General features: G+C 48.6%; 4 protein-coding genes across 4 annotated transcripts; 1 reads left to right on the top strand and 3 right to left on the bottom strand.

Moving 5' to 3' along the window:
- Positions 1 to 816: 816 nt before the first annotated feature.
- LY89DRAFT_742087 (uncharacterized protein) lies at positions 817 to 4,570 on the bottom strand (the record flags this gene model as incomplete). The annotated part of the gene is made up of 2 exons (XM_018220790.1): positions 817 to 4,066; positions 4,113 to 4,570. 2 exons carry the CDS (start codon positions 4,568 to 4,570, stop codon positions 817 to 819), a joined length of 3,708 nt encoding a protein of 1,235 aa, XP_018062605.1.
- A 126-nt stretch (positions 4,571 to 4,696) lies between these two features.
- On the bottom strand, positions 4,697 to 5,378 carry LY89DRAFT_338859 (uncharacterized protein). The gene has a single exon (XM_018206844.1). The coding sequence runs from the start codon at positions 5,254 to 5,256 to the stop codon at positions 4,822 to 4,824; it is 435 nt and encodes a 144-aa protein (XP_018062604.1). The 5' UTR covers positions 5,257 to 5,378; the 3' UTR covers positions 4,697 to 4,821.
- Positions 5,379 to 7,388: 2,010 nt separating this feature from the next.
- Positions 7,389 to 10,525, top strand: LY89DRAFT_338878 (uncharacterized protein). The gene is made up of 4 exons (XM_018206847.1): positions 7,389 to 7,907; positions 8,006 to 8,179; positions 8,228 to 10,300; positions 10,386 to 10,525. The coding sequence occupies exons 1-4, from the start codon at positions 7,730 to 7,732 to the stop codon at positions 10,397 to 10,399; spliced, it is 2,439 nt and encodes an 812-aa protein (XP_018062603.1). The 5' UTR covers positions 7,389 to 7,729; the 3' UTR covers positions 10,400 to 10,525.
- On the bottom strand, positions 10,435 to 11,070 carry LY89DRAFT_742085 (uncharacterized protein; the record flags this gene model as incomplete). Its single annotated transcript, XM_018220789.1, has 1 exon — positions 10,435 to 11,070. The coding sequence occupies one exon, from the start codon at positions 11,068 to 11,070 to the stop codon at positions 10,435 to 10,437; it is 636 nt and encodes a 211-aa protein (XP_018062602.1).
- Positions 11,071 to 15,768: the final 4,698 nt, after the last annotated feature.

Genomic DNA, 15,768 nt, shown 5'->3' with positions numbered 1-15,768 from the left:
CACTTTTATATTATTATATATTTGGATTTCATGTTGTGTATTTTGTTTAGAAGGATAGGTGGATAAAGGGAGAAGGTGGAGAGAAGATGGAGATAGTGGAGTGAAATGGAGGGGAGTGCGGATGGGTTGGTATAAAGATAACTTTATCTGAGGAGAGAGGTTGGGCGACAATGAGTTATGGAAAGAGTGGAATGATAAGGGATATTGGGGAAGCATTTACTTTCTATTCTTAACTGAAGGAAATAGAACATTGTAAACAGTGAGAGCAGGGATAAATGATAGTTGTGCAGAAGTTGACAATGATGAAGAAGTTGATAATCATAAAGGAATTAACAACAAAACATTCAAAATAAGAACGAAATCCACCTCCTAGAAACAGAAGGTTCAGCAACACCCACACCCACTCCCAACATCTCACATTCACAAAAGCACCAAAATCATTTGAAGAATCCTGAATTATATTCCCCCTATCCACTATCCACTATCCTATCAAATCCTAGCTATATACAGCCTTCCCATTCCAACATAAAAAGCAAATGCCCATAGATAGGCAATAAGCAATGGTATAATGATAATATTCGTGGGTCTCGTATATCCCCCATCCATCCATCCCAATCCATGTTCCGTAACGTGATAAAGAAAATGGCGTTCCGCCAAATGCAGGTATGAAGGTATCGTATTGAATGTCCTGAAAAGAACGCCGAGTTGTAATGTAACGTAATGTTTTGTTTGCTTGTTGATAGTGGGTTTGTTGATGCAAATTTCGATTCCCTCCTCTTTCTCCCTTCCCCCTTCTTTCCCCTACTTGGTAGCAGATTACCCCTCAACCCTCACCCTCCTCAAAATAACCGGCACATCACTCAGATCCACCCCCCACCGCTCCGCAACCTGCACACTCTTTCTCACACCTCCATTCCCATTTCTCGTCCCCGCACTCCCCACCAAGCCCACGCCAGGCTCATACCCGTACCCCAACCCGCCTGAAAAGCGATCTAGGACCAGCATATCGGACGTCGAGGTCTTCCTTTCATGGATCGAAGATGAGAGCTGCGCATCTGAAGAGGGCTGGTCTTGAGGTTCGTAGTACTCGTCTTGAGATTGAGGGGGATGCGTGAAATTCTCTTTATCTGGAGATCCGCACGTGTGGTCGTATTCTTGGTTCCAAGTCTTGGGCGGAGAGGGATATGCGTGTGCGTCTTCGTAGCCGACGCCTACGTTCCAGCTTTTGGTTTGCATTTTTCCTAGTCCGAGACCGAGACCGTCGTAACTTCCTCTGGCGTGCAATTCTTGGCTGGGACGGGGTTGGATTTGTCGAGGGCCGTCGATACTCCTCCTTGTTCGCAGGTCTTGCTGGACAGGACGCCGCATCTCTGTTGACTTCCTTGTTTGCAGGGTAGCGTTAGCTGATTGCCGGCGGTCTTTCCAGGCGTTGGATGCGGTGGTCCATTGTTGCTTGTCAGCTGTAGGGGCAACTTGAGAGTTCAGTGTCGAAGGGAGCGCTTTTCGGGTAGTCATCGAGACCGGAGGTGGGGATTTTGATTTCCCGATCTTCGGACTACTTGAATACCTTCTCTCCTCATTTTCTACTGTCGGGAAGTACTGTTGCTGAGGCGGGTGAGCTGCTAATGGACTCTGCGATTGTGGGGCTTGCATGGGTTGTTGTGGTCTCCAAGGCGAGTTATTACTGTGTGTCTGAGGAGGATGTTCGCGAGATCCGCGACGGGAGGCCATGTTGTCATAGCTGCGGATTCGGGACACGGGTTCCGGGCGCTCTTCCTGTGTTTGACTGTTTCCTCGTGCCAGGTTGAAGCGTGCTGCTGCGTCGGCTTCGAATTGTGCTGTCATGGATTTTGCGCGCTCGTTGGTGCGAGGTGGAGGTTTTGGGATGCTGTTCAATGCCAGTTCGTATGGTGACTTTCCGAGAGATGAAGAGATGGTGGAATATGATGTTAGATGGTCTTCTAGGTCTTCATTCGAGATTGCTTGCACGGGCAATCGTGGTAGACTTCGATCTCGTATCCTTGGCAAACTCTTGTCTCTGGTCTTTGGCATCTGGTACGATTTCCTTCCCCATCTCGACTCTCTCTGAGACGTCTCTGCACTAGTTACTGGCAGATGAGGAGCGACCTGAAACGTACTCCTCCTGTTGAATTCTGGCTTTGGAGTTTCTCTCACAGGATGTTCGGGAATCGATGGCTCAGCAGGCACAGGCGGTAATGCACTCTGCAATCTCGCAAAATTCAACTCATCCCTCACTTCTGCGCTTCCAACTGAGAAGATCGTTCCCAACGTCTCCTTGCTGGAACTGTGTCTCAAACCAACATGCCCTGGATATGTGTTCGGGAAGCAAGCAACAGGGAAAGTCTCGACTCGTTCCTCGAGGTGGCGCTGTGCTTCTATGGATGGAGGAGGGATCCGCAGTTGTTCGCTTGGTGAACGAAAAGCTTGAACTGTAAATACAGGTTCTGGTTTTGGTGGTTGCGGTGCTTGCGGACGTTTGTTGATCTTTGATTTGCTGCTCCATCGGGATGAATTGGATGAAGTGGTTGACAATTCCGAATTGGCAGGACTTTCTTCTCTCACATTTCTGGCCTGAACGGTTGGAGTGTTTTTCTGGGTGCTCTTGCTTGGAACTGTGAGGAGAGATTGCCGAGAGTCCTTCTTTGGCAGAGGAGGATTTGGTACCTCCTTGTTGCGATCAAAAGTCGGTGATAGTGGAGGAGCAGGAGCTTGTCGTATGGGTGGTGCTGGAGCTGGCTCGACAGGCGGAATTGCGGGCAGGGAGCGCTTCATTCGCAGTGTCAAGTCAGAATCTGCTGATGTTACCGAATATGCTGACGTCACTGAATATGTGCTTGAAGGAACTCTCGAAGGCGACTCCCTAGGTGGTGTAGGAGGTACTTCCTCAAGCTGCACGGAATCTCTCTTGAATGACCTGAGCGAGATATTCGAGCTATACCCACTGTCCGCCTTTGCGAGCGGTTTTGGTGGCAACTCTCGGGGACCTTTCACCATTCTTTTCGGTGGTGCAAAGCCGCTGTCGTACGCAGAATCAAACGATCTTGGAGCGCGCTCTGACAGATTAGGCGTATCAGGTTCTGCTTCGAAAAGATCATCTTCAATAGCAGTATGTTTACTAGTAGATTCCAATCTTGGGGATGGAAGAGGCGAATTATCGAATGAAAATGGACTCAATGCCAGATCTTGCTGGTAATCTTTTGCCAACTCTAAAGCTTTGGAAGGAGATTCAGTGCTTTTCAGTAACTGCTCCGTACCTTCGAAGTCGAACCAAGCAAGACCAGGATCTAGCAGTGGAAGCTGAGTCTCAATCGTCAGAGGCTTGTGTTCCAGCTCATGAGTCTGTCGCAGTGGAGACTCAGCGCGGACGATCCAAGGGGCTTTTCGTGTTTCTGCTGGGACGGAAAGAGTGTTACTTCGTGGATTAGGTCCACGGTTGCTCTCCTGGCTCCTCCTTGCGTTTCCAGCCAAAATATAATCATCATCTGCTGATCTGAAGCTTGGTACTGGACTTGCAGCTCCGTTTGTAATCCTCAATGTTCCGAGCTTGAATGCACCAATATGTTCCAGTTCTGTGGGTGTTTCTGTGCGTGGACCAATGCTGGTGAAATCTGGATTTGGTCCAAGTAGCACCAGGTCTGAAAGAGGAGATGATGTGGGTTGCGACGGATTGTAGTAATAGTTTCGCATGTCATCTGAAATATTCTGTTGTGGTACCGGTTTTCGTGGAGGTGTTATCTCCAGAGCATGTACTTGCGAAGGCAGTGAGCTTCGCGGATCACTTTCCACAAAGCTCGTCCGAGTTGCAACACCATGCTGAAGTAGCGACCGTCGTCTGATAGGTGTGTATAAAGCACTCTCTGAATTCGTTCTTAAAGCTTGTGTCAAACCCCGTGGACTAACATCTTCTTGCTCTCCATATCTTGACAACCTTCGGTTTGCAATTGTCTTGTCGGGCTGTGGAGAAGGGAGTTCGGCAACGAGTGATAGTCGAGGATGATGTGTATAGGTCTGCAGAGACATGCGACTTCGGATCGGAGGTTTGGTTCTATTCTTGTCAGCGGGAATTATATCTTAGGAATGTCTAGACTTACAAGCCGCTGGGTGGTTCAGAGTATGGTCTCTCACTAGACCTAGATGATTGAGTCGTCACCGAATTGCCTCTCACTCTTGGCTCTCTCGACCATCTCTGGGAGAGCTGTTCGATTGGACTGGGCTCCACGGAAGAGCGGTCCACATCTGTGTTGACTTCCAGTGTCTGAATCTGACTCTGCGGTTTGGCACTCTTGGACCTGAACAAACTCATTCGTTTCCGCGACGGCTCTTCTTTTCGTTCCTCGACGACCTCGTCCCCAGGTGGATCGGATAGTATTACACTGTCTCGGTTCTTGGTAGGGGAGCCATTGGTCGTCGACAAGGAGTTTCGACGACTGGGAGGAGCTGAAGCTCGTCTGTCCAAGAGATTCGCACTCGAGTGATTATTCGTTCTCGGCTTCGACAACTTATTAGGCGGTCGCCGCCTCGGCGTGGGAGCGGATTGTTCGTTCCCCATATTGATGATGCAGAACAATAATAGGAAAAGTAAATCACAACACACACTTAATTCCTTCCATCCTCCCTCTTGCGATGATCTACCCAAATTCCCCGAGACTTCCGGCAAAAGAAGAGAGGTCGTCGAGGGGGGTCGATCGGGAATTGGGAGTGGGGGAGTATGACAGAGGGCGAAATTGGAGAGTTGAGGTGCAAATGTCGATATGAGACGAGAGGAGCACGATGTACGCTGCACCGGGGTAGCGATCAAGGTTATGTTGCAACGCTCAGCAAAGATTGGATGGGGGGACCCTTGTCGTCACCCAGGGGAGGGTTTAGGGGGTCGGAGCAGGGAGTATCGAAAAGCAGGATAATTACTGTATGGACAAGCGGTGGCTTTGTAGGCGTGAGTGTTTCAGAGATGCGTTGCAGGCGCGGTCCAGCTCGAATCGAGTTTGGTGTTGCAGGAACGAATCGCTTGAGCTGAGAACACGAAAGCTGACGACAACGAATGTGAACAATTAGCAGGCAGGGAGGGAGAGGAGAGGAGAGGGGTAAGATGGGAGGCAAATATAGGATGAGGAGGAAGAGAGAGGAGGAGGAGGAGGAGGAGGAGGTTGAGAAGGATGCACTTCCCAACCTGCTTGCTTGCTGCTGGCTGCGGTGCAGACTGCCATCAGGCGGTCGATAGTCGCGATTATTGCCCATGGGAGAGGGAGCTTGTTTTGGGATGCTGCAGATTCCCTGCCTTGCACTTCCCTTGCCTGGCCTCGCCTTGCCTTGCTTTGGTCTGGTCTGGTGGACTGCGACTTGCTTGTTGTCCGGGCGCCAATCGAGGAGTAAACAAGGCTCAGGGGGAGCTAGACTAAACGGGGATAAGACGAGGGTAGCTTTGGCCACTCAGCGACCGCACATCATCGCGTGAACGAGATCGTCCTCCACGCCGTCGCATCAATTTCGCCGATGGCCAGGATCGAGACAAGCGATGTGGCGGTGCGAGTGGAGCTCAGCCACTGTGGCGATCAATTCATCCAATGGAATATCATTCAGCTTCACCTTTATCTCGATCGTCCACCTCCAGATTGGGTGGCCTAACGAGGTGGCGAGCGATAAGGGGCAAATCGTGTGGCTAGAGCCGCGGGAGATGAGGAGAATTGCCGCATCTTCAAAGGCGGTGTATCTAAGACCAACTGCAGCCAAGAGGCCTCGATGCACCTCAGCCAACCTCGCAACACCAGAGAGTGGGATGAAAGATGGGAAATGTCCACGAAAACCTAAGACACGATGAAGTGTACGAAGGAGTTCGTTTGAAGGTTGGATCATTATGCATGATGCGGCACTTCAAAACTAAATCCAGCCTTCTTTGCGTTGCGCTGCTGCGTGCAAAAAATCAAGCTGCGATGATGCATGAAGGAGGCGGGAGTTTCCTTGCTTGCACTCCTCGTGCCAGAAGTCGAATGGCTGTTTCGTAAGGCGGGATGGTACGTTGCGGAGTTGAGCCGATCCATTTGACGACATCATTATGAAATTTTTCTAGAAGAATTTCTTCGTCGCTTCGATGGCTGTCCGTGTTCCATATGACGTTGACTCTGAGTTTTCGAGACTTCCATCTCCATCCCATTGGGATTTGGCGGGAAGGTTTCACGTGACCCTATGGTAGCATCGACTTGATCACTCATCCGTATACTGAGATGAGTGAGAAACATACATACGGGAAGGATGAGCGTACCTCAGTGAAATGATGTTTAAGCTCGGAGAAACGTCGAGTCCGACAAGTTGGTATCCTTTCTGAGGATAGACTTGTGATGCATGGAAGAAAAGACGGAACGGAGAGGTTCGAGATTCAAAATCTAACACGAAGGTTAGTACCTAGGTATGCTTATAAAAATTAAAGGATAATATTCTCTTTTGTACCGAGAGACTATTCGAAGGACTACTCCTCCAATCCTATGACACTGCCCAGGTGATATTCCAGCTTCACAGTATTATCACGTGGATGAACTTTTTGAGGCTCTGTCGACTTTCTTAACGGACTTGAAACAATGTCTGGAGGAAACGTGGAAAGTAAGTTCAAAACATTGTCTTAACAAAAGTGGACGTGGATTCGGGAAGTTAATTACTATTTCTCTTTCAGACAACTGCTATAGGGCGACCTGTCCTAACATCGCCGTCGACTGCCCCTTTTGGCTGAACATCTTTCTGTTCCAGTCGGCAAGAGTTCATGTCTGGAGACCCCGTATCTGGAATTTCCCGGCTTCGAGATTGTTCAAAAGAACTCTTCACAGTGAGTCTCTTGATCCATGTGAAATTATCGTCTCCCTTTCGAATTCTGTGACAAACGTCCATTTGCTCTCCAGCAATAGGCGGCTGCAGTGTAACCCCAAGACATCACGAAGAACCGGCCAGACCTTTGCAGTCACGATACCCTCATATGTGCTGCTGTCTGTCGTGTCAGTGCTTCCGGCGGTTGCCACCATGCACGCCGACTTCTGGCCGTAGTTCAATGCCACGAACTGCTTCGTTCGTTATCTCTGGCCGCTGCAGCCCGCGAATCGTTTGGCCAGATCAGCAACTCTCGACCAGGATGTCGCTTCACACAAAATCGAATCTCCTTCGTAATGAGAAGATGTTGGTGGATGGAAGGATTGAGGGGTAAGACACGAGGATGGGTGAAGGAGATATCGAAAGTTTAATGCCGGAGCTACTCAAAGTCAAAGACAGAAAGAAAAGGGAAGAGCCATGCTTCGAGAACGATTGAAATGCTTCCTTTGACTTGCCTTCCCCACGCTAGGATGACGGATCAAGATCAGATGCAAACCTTATTCTGAGTTCTGTCTTGGCTCACCCCAGCGGCTTTGAAGTGAAGGGTGGCAGTGGGAGGACGTGGTATTGAAGGTTGTCTAAGACAGATGCGCATTCGCTAGGGCACCTGAAATGGCTGCGGGCCAACTAAAGTCGGGGCGCATCGGCCTTTCCCCCCTCGAATTCCTCAGCTCCACCACTCCCGCCCCATCCAATCACAAGCCAATTATACATCGTCGACTCCTCCCATTGTGACCTCTCCTCCAGAAATAATGCTCCCACTCACACCCTCTCGACAACACATCCTCTGCTGCAAGGCACTACTTCCCGATCGTCCATCGTGGGGTTCATCTATGTTTTTATATAAGAAGTTATCAAGATGGAAACCATGATCCAGATCCCATCGCCCTCTGCCTTCTTGAATTCTCCAGTCTTGAAGCCTGCCCCGGAGCCACCACCCCCTCCAAAGCGCAAACCAGCCCCAACCACAAAGACGGCGGCACCGCCCAAGAAGCCCACGGGAATAGTGAAGCCCAAACAATCCAAGAGTCGCAATGGTATGTCTTGCCGGTTTTTGGTGCTCTTATCTTGGAGATGATAAGGAAAAGTCTTGAGGAGTGCTGGAGCAAAACGCTGACCAGATATGGTGGTACAGGTTGTATAACGTGTAAAGCGAAACGATTGAAATGCGACGAGACGAAACCGACCTGTCAGCAATGTCACAAGAGGAGTGTAACATGCGGAGGATACAAGAAAGATTTCAAGTGGAGGCCCTTCGAGGAAACGACCTTTGTGAATAAGACTGCCCCACCTAAGCCGAAGGGGAGAAGTACAGAACACGATCAAAGATGCAAGGAAGCTCTGCTGATGCTCGCAGATTCTATACCGCAGAACAAAGTTCAAGATGTTACAACGGGAGCAAGTCCTTCTGATGCGTCGTCTTCCTCGACGCCCGCAGAAGCCGAACAAGATATACCGATGCAAGACTCATTCTTCCATGCTGCGGCACCCACGCCTCCGCCGCCTTCTTTTACACCACCGAATGGCTTTCAGGATATGCAGTTCGATCATCCTCCTATGTTCGATATGAGTACGCCACCATACATGCGAGAATTACCTCGACCTCGATTCGAAGCAGATACGGTAACGAGGAGCTTGAGTAGCTTATTTGATGATAATTCCAATGTGCCGCCCAATACTGGAAGGCCGAGTTTCTCTGGACAATCGCCAAGATTAATCGATTTGCTATTGCCAGGGTCAGAACTCAATGCAAGGCCCGGATCTGTCACTGTTCCTCCGCTGGTGCTGCCAACACAAGCAATGGAGCTTTCACCAATGATGGATAACCAATTCCTACCTCCCATCGAGATGCAACAGGAGAATTCGTTGGAAGATGATATTGAGGAGATCATAAGGGAACCGCAGATGCCAGACAGTGATATGTGGATGTCACTCAGAGGGCCACTGCTCGTATCAAGATCACCTACGGCTTCACCAACTACCATCATCCGAGATGATCCTTTCAACAAGATTTATCGACAACCAGAGGTTCAGGCTGGAAGTCCAGAAATGTTGATGCTTCGATTTGATAAACAGACTTGTGGGATTCTATCGGTGAAAGATGGGCCCACGGAGAACCCTTGGAGGACGTTAGTCTGGCCCCTTGCAAGAGATTCTCCTGCCCTGTATCACGCCATTGCTTCCATGACGGCGTTCCATACCTCGAAAGAGAAGCCAGCTTTGAGAGTAGATGGTATGGAACATATGAGGAGGAGTATTCGTTCACTTGCTACCGGTATCGAGAAAATGCGAACAGACACTGCGCTAGCAACAACACTGGTTCTAGCATTCTCCGAATCATGGGATCAGCATATCTCTACTGGAATCGAACATCTGAGAGGAGCAAGGATCTTGGTAAACCAAGCGCTGGTCTCGCACAAGAAACAGAACCTGATTGGAGACGATCTCACGCGATTGAAGTTTCTGTGCAATACCTGGGTGTATATGGACGTTATCGCGCGACTTACTTCTGTGGACGACGACGATACTGTGGATTTCGAAAAGGTGCTTGCGCCTCTGAATATGACCTCCGCAAATGGACCAGCAGAGATCGACCCTCTTATGGGCTGCGCTTCTGATCTATTTCCCATTATTGGACGAGTTGCAAATCTCTGTCGCAAGGTTCGGAAAGTGGAAACCAATTCGATTGCGATTATCAGTCAGGCAATCGAGTTGAAAGAAGCTATTGTTCAATGGTCACCTCCTCCTTTACCCAGTATTGAAAGGCCTGAAGATCCAACTTCTGAGATTCAGCACGCTTTGCAAACAGCAGAAGCATATCGCTATGCTACACTTCTCTACCTCCATCAAGCAGTACCAGAAATCCCATCCTGGACATCTGCACAGCTTGCCAAGAAGGTTCTAGTCTATCTCGCTACAGTCCCGCTTTCATCTCGTCTTGTCATCGTACAGATTTACCCTTTACTTGCAGCTGGATGTGAAGCCTACGAGAAAGAAGACAGACAGTGGCTCGAGCAACGGTGGCACAACATGGCGAGCAGGATGTGGATCGGTAATATTGATCGTTGCTGGGAAGTCATGCAAGAAGTCTGGGCACGACGCGACGCAGCCGAAGCAGCTAAACTCGCAGCAGAGAAAGGCAAGCAAAGAAGTGGTGCTGCGTCCGCGATGATGCATTCTGAGAGCTCGAAGCGGAAATTCGAAGAGGAATTGGCTATGGAAGATATGTTTTCATTCTCCGATATGTTAACAGGAGTTGTGTCACCAAAGCGACAGCGAAGTAGCTTTTCGGGAACGTTCTCGCCAACGCAGAGCCAGAGTATGGAGAGGCGGAGGGTTCATGAACCTGTTGAGGAGGAAATGGATCCCGAGTTAACGGTCAGAGGGAAACTACATTGGGTGGGAGTGATGCAAGATTGGGAATGGGAAAGTAAGTTCATTTCATCGTTACTCTTAACGCCGTCCTCCATCTGCCAACCTAGGTATATCCCATGCTAACCGAATCCCAACCATAGTCCTCCTTGGCTAAACCGATACCCATTGATACGATATGAAATTCCCTATCTATCGACCAACCAACCCATTCCTCCCCAACCACCCTCTGACCCCATCCTCTCCACTCGAAACTCTTCTCGGGCTGAAAGCCCCCGCCCCTCCATACCTCGCATCTGAAGCAGGCGGGCCGAACCCACCTCTCCACGGATCGCTAGGCCAGCTCCTACTAGCCCTCCTCCTCTCCTCTGCCTTCAACCACGCCTGCGCCATCATAGAATCTCGTTCATGTCTCCTCCTCTCCATATCCTGCGCATGAGACAAGAACGCCTCATACGAATCCCCGCTCTGTCTCACCGGCGAATGAGGAAGAGCAGGTCGTGTAGCAGGAAGCTCAAGTAGCGTCGACGTCGAGCTTAGATTCGACGTCGACGTATTGCGCTGTTGTAGCGTGCGGATATCCTGCCCAGCAGCGTTCCACACCGATACGCCCTCTACTGGGAGAGGCGGCGAGTCTAGAGTGGTATGCGGGTGCGATGCTTCGGTGTTCGAAGACGATATCGAGGATGCGCGTCTGCTGCTTGATTTTTTGAACAGTTTGGCGAGCGGTTTTGGTCGGGACTTCGGCTGCTGTTCGTCGACGGACGGCTTCTGCTTTTGGGGTTTGGGTCTGTTGATGGATTTTCGGGGCAGCATGAGGGAGAGCATGTTTGCTTGTTTGCTTGCTTGCGTTTTGTTCGTTTGCTGTGGAGCGGTACTTTCAGCGAGGTGTTGGTTGGCGTTCTTCTGCGCTTCTGTGCTGGTCTTGTTGTTTTTTGTTTGTGGATCGGTGGTATATAGATATTCTTCCTTCTCTTCTTCTTCTCTTCTTATGTATCTTTGCACACACGCAGACAATATATATTCTTACCCTCGGTCTGGTTTCGGTCCTGGTTTTGTGCTGGCTAGTCGGTTTTACGGGTCCCAATCAATCAGTCAACTTTCTGACAGACTGACTTCGAATTCCAAACCAGACTGCCGGAGGATCGTATGTTGGTGGCTTGCGACAGACAAACTCCCTTCCTTTTTCTATGGACGGAGCAGTGGAAAGAAGGAGTGGTGAGTGAGGGAGTAAGTGGTGTTAATGCGTCCCTTCTAGGAGGGTGCTGGGGGTTGTGACACCTCGTGCTGGGATCTTGCTTGTTGATATATGGCAGTGATAGGAGCGCTAGTATTGAACACAACGCAACGCGAGAGAAAAGTGGCTGATTTGAAGATGGGGTGAAGTGGAAGTGAAGTGGAAGAAGGAATTTCGTGGCTTGTCTTGGCTGGGCTTGAGGTGTATTGGTGGGCGACACAAGACGGCTCGGATATATAACTTGACTTCTTCGGGAGCACAGAAGTGGGATGAATGAGACGGATGGGAAGCACGTTTATATAGAAAACAGAAACTAAGCAAACAAACAACAGATAGTAATCCAATATAGCTGATCTCAGAGGTATGGTTACCCGAACACAACCGGACAATTGGGACGATATCGCTGGCTGGTTGTGTTGTTGTTCAGTAATACGCAGGGGTTGTCAGCCGAGATGCGATGTAGGTCGGTAGGTATGTGGTGATACAGTACCCGCGCTAGAACGTTGGGTGGATAGGCAGGTGCAGGTGTAAGGCTGCAGTGTCGATCAATCAATCTTCCCGTCTGGCCTGAATTCTGAATTCTGGAATCCTTACTGTGTAGCAATGCCGTTGGATCTCGTTACGGACCCAGGGCCGTGATGTGGTGGGTTGCGGGCGCTAGAAGGTTGTGCTTATGGATGGATGATTGTGGTGCAGAACAGAAGATGCGCCACGTAGATGATTGACTGGTGCAGAAGATGATGTAAGATCTCACCATTGGATACCAGAATGTCAGAAGCTGAACAAAACGTCGTTTTTCTGACCCCCAATTGCGAGGATGAAGAAGGGGACTGTAGATCTGGACCCCATTTTGTGATGGGATGGCGGATGTACCGGTATGTGCATGCACGGCGGGAGTCACCTCACCTCACCTCACTTACTTATTTACTGCTGAGATGATATTTCGAGAACTGCCCTGGGGGTGTGTGTGTGTATTGGGCGCGGTACGAGAGAGTGGTTTGTGGTTTGATAACGGCGAGGGTGGTATCTTGATGCGGGTCAAAGTCAAGATGGAAGGTCGGTAGTTTTGATCGTGGGGAGATGTTAGATGGGGGCCAGTGTTTGGGGTAGGACGAAGACCGTTTGGGGGTGGAGAGATGGCGAGGGAGATGTGGGAATGTGGCGTGGGGTGGGACAGAGGTGTACGGGATGTCGTACAGAGAGGTGGTTACATGAAAGTGGCCGTTAGGCGCTTAGGTGGTATTTTTGATGGGTTGAAAGGGGGGGTTTTGGGAGGGAGGGATGATGTTGGATACGACTTTGATATATTGTGGTGGTGTTGTGGTGTTGGAGATTTGGAGATAGGGGGGTTATCGCTATCGTTATCGCGGTCTTGGCGGCTGGCGCCTGAGTTCGGGCTTTTGTCGGGATGAAATACTTGAATTGTTGTTCGGGGCTTGAACGTACTCGTTACGTGTGTAACGAGAGTGAAGGACCAACACTGAAGCTACTGAGGCTTACCAATTTTTCACAGTCATTTATTAGGAGCTGAAGTCCTCAAGTGAGTCTGGACTTTATCTGACAAATCAATCGCCGAGATGATGGTGCGTCTGGTCTGGTTCTAGGTGTCGTCAAAGGATGGTTGATTATGGATGTGTTCTTAGTTATTATGTTTGCGATAGAACTTGTGGCTTTCCTGATAGCTCAACCCCAAGTCACTGCTTGTGCACTCTATAAATCTTGGTCTCGTCCAGAATATTCATTTTAGTTGGAGATGTTGGATCTTTTGAACAGTTATGTGATGAGTTTCAATGAAGTTTCTTGCTCCTCCACTTTCCAATGCAGCTACAAGTAGTACATGTGCTGCCGACAAAGTTAGCTTGTTGTTAAATTATGTTGCTATTATCGATTCTTCTTTCATGTCGTTCCTTCATGAACTCCCGATGGCTTGTGACTATTTGTCAGAAACGCTAGAATGAACCCGGCTACTTGCTCTTGAGGTCGGAATCATAGCTCGACCAACTTGTTCTATTATTGATTAGCTTCCTACGAAAAGAAGATTCTTTATATACTTCGATATGAGCTACGGAAAAGTTCAAGGCGTGAAGTAGGTTGAGATTCACCTCAAGACAACGAACGTCGTTTTTCGAGGGCAAAATTCACTTCTTCATCACGCGGTTCTGTACGACCGTGTCAAAGCGGAATGAGTCAACTGAGATTCAGTATGTCAAAACATAGCGGCCGCATATGTTCTATATTATCGCAGTCCTCGCAGCCAAGAAAAGGTCAACACCAGAAACATCTCAACGTGAGATGGAAGAACACGTGAGTGCTTTTACACGTGTAAAGTTGTATCATGCTGTGGATTAATGATAAGCCCGGGTTGTCTCAAACAGGTTATCATTGATTAATGGAGATCTGGGAAATAGATTGGTGTGGACATTGACGCTCTGTTTTGGTGTTGAACGGTTGCTGTTGTTGATCTTTCTGTCGCTGTCAAGTGTCCATTTACATCTTCACCATGTCATCAATCCACTGATACCAGCAGACATTTGGTAAATTAGACATACAATAATATGCAGGCCAAGGTCAAATACTCCCAACAGTAGTTCCCGGCTTCCAATTCCTGCTCGAGAGTCTTCTTTTGCTTTCCATCTTTTATCCCTTTTTTGCGAGCTTAAAGTTCGTTTGTATACTTGAATATAAGTTTCGAAAGCAGCCAAGTAGAATCACTGATCTGTTTCGTGTTCTGCTCTTCTGCATTCACTGTGGTTCAGCTCTATCAATTTTTGTTACGTGGAGGCTACCTATATTCACTAAACGTGAGCACCATGATTTTTCAAACGAGAGTATCTCGATTTTGGATGAGGGCATAGGTCGCCACGGATTAAGTGAATATAGTTTTAAGGCAAAAACATAGACATCTGCCTTACTTCTCGCCTCACCCATGAGTATATAAAGGCGGACAGAGCGGCCGCTTTACAAACCAAACACTTATCTCACTTCATGAGCGTGACATGTGGAGTGAGGCCAGGTCGAGTGACGGGCTCCTTCGCATTATTCTGGCTCCTCCCAGGGCTATTAGTGCAGGATATCTCTTTAGCTCACGGGATGTGGAGAGGTTGTTTCAAAACTAAAAATTGTTCTGTTGTCAATTTATTCGTTGTTGCCAGGTTATATTAGTTTGTTATCAAGCATTCCTCTACTGACGGATGCCCTTTCACTGCTTGACCGCATTGCTGCCGTTGTCCGAAAGCGTGTCTTTTCTCTTTGATTCCCAGAATAAAGTTCGATGATTGAAACTCAATGTCAGCCAAACGTTACCCACAAGCGACTATGTTGTATAACATTTGATTCTCTAAAGCTTGGTGAGTGCAAAGGAAGAAGTAGTACGTTTTATACACGAAAGGTCAGGAGAATCTTGGTACCGCATGAGTCGAATTCAAAATTCACTAAAACTCGTACTGTGTGAGTCAATTCAGTTTTCGAGTCTTCGAGCTTGTCTTAGATTCACTCCCAATATGAAAATTGTGTGAGGGGCGACTTTCGAGGTATAAATCGTCTGCTTCAACAAGGGACATGCGGTCTGCAGATTCTTCTTCTGGCTTCAAACTAGTTCATGCCGGGAGCATAGTGTGGGTACCAGCCCGGGCCCCCTTTTTGCGACGACGAGGAGCCATGGTGGGTTTGCCCACTCTCTGACATGTTTCGACAACCTGGCAGGTTCGTGGACAAAATGTCGTTCTTGTCTTTATAGCATGCTGGCATGTGGTAGGATAGTAGAAAATACTTTGTTGTCAACCCAGTTTTATTGTTGTCAGATGTTTTCTTTCGTCGAACATAGTTCTGCGTCATCTTTTCATGTACAAAAAACCCTAACACGCGAGTTCAAAAGCTTACAATCCGTAGTCTCAGGGAGCCGGGCTTAGGAGATCATTCGTCGTTGCAGGATCATTCTTGCAGGTTTCGTAGTCGTGTTGACCATTTAATCTACACGTCAACTGTACATTGTTTTTATACCCAGCTCTCTCTCACTCAGGACGATCGAGTTGTGAATTCGGTATTCTATTCACTTTACATTGATTTCCAAAATCAAATCCATGAGTTAGTTTCACCTTGAACTAGCGCTCCATTCGAAGGGCTTGGAAGGTATAAATATCTCCAACCACTTGAGAGTAGATTTCCGGCCAGGGCAGAGAATAGAGTTGTGGATTCGAGGTTCTTCATGAAGATTCTTCGAAGAAGAAGAAGAAGAAGAATGCTTCTCTTGCATTGATAACATGGTGGTTGGGAGCTGGTCTTGCTTGGCA

The sequence above is a fragment of the Mollisia scopiformis genome (genome assembly GCF_001500285.1).
Source record: "Mollisia scopiformis unplaced genomic scaffold LY89scaffold_33, whole genome shotgun sequence".
NCBI classification, from domain to species: Eukaryota; Fungi; Ascomycota; class Leotiomycetes; order Helotiales; family Mollisiaceae; genus Mollisia; species Mollisia scopiformis.
Note: the sequence above shows the minus strand (reverse complement) of the source record. Positions and strands in the feature narration are given on the sequence as shown.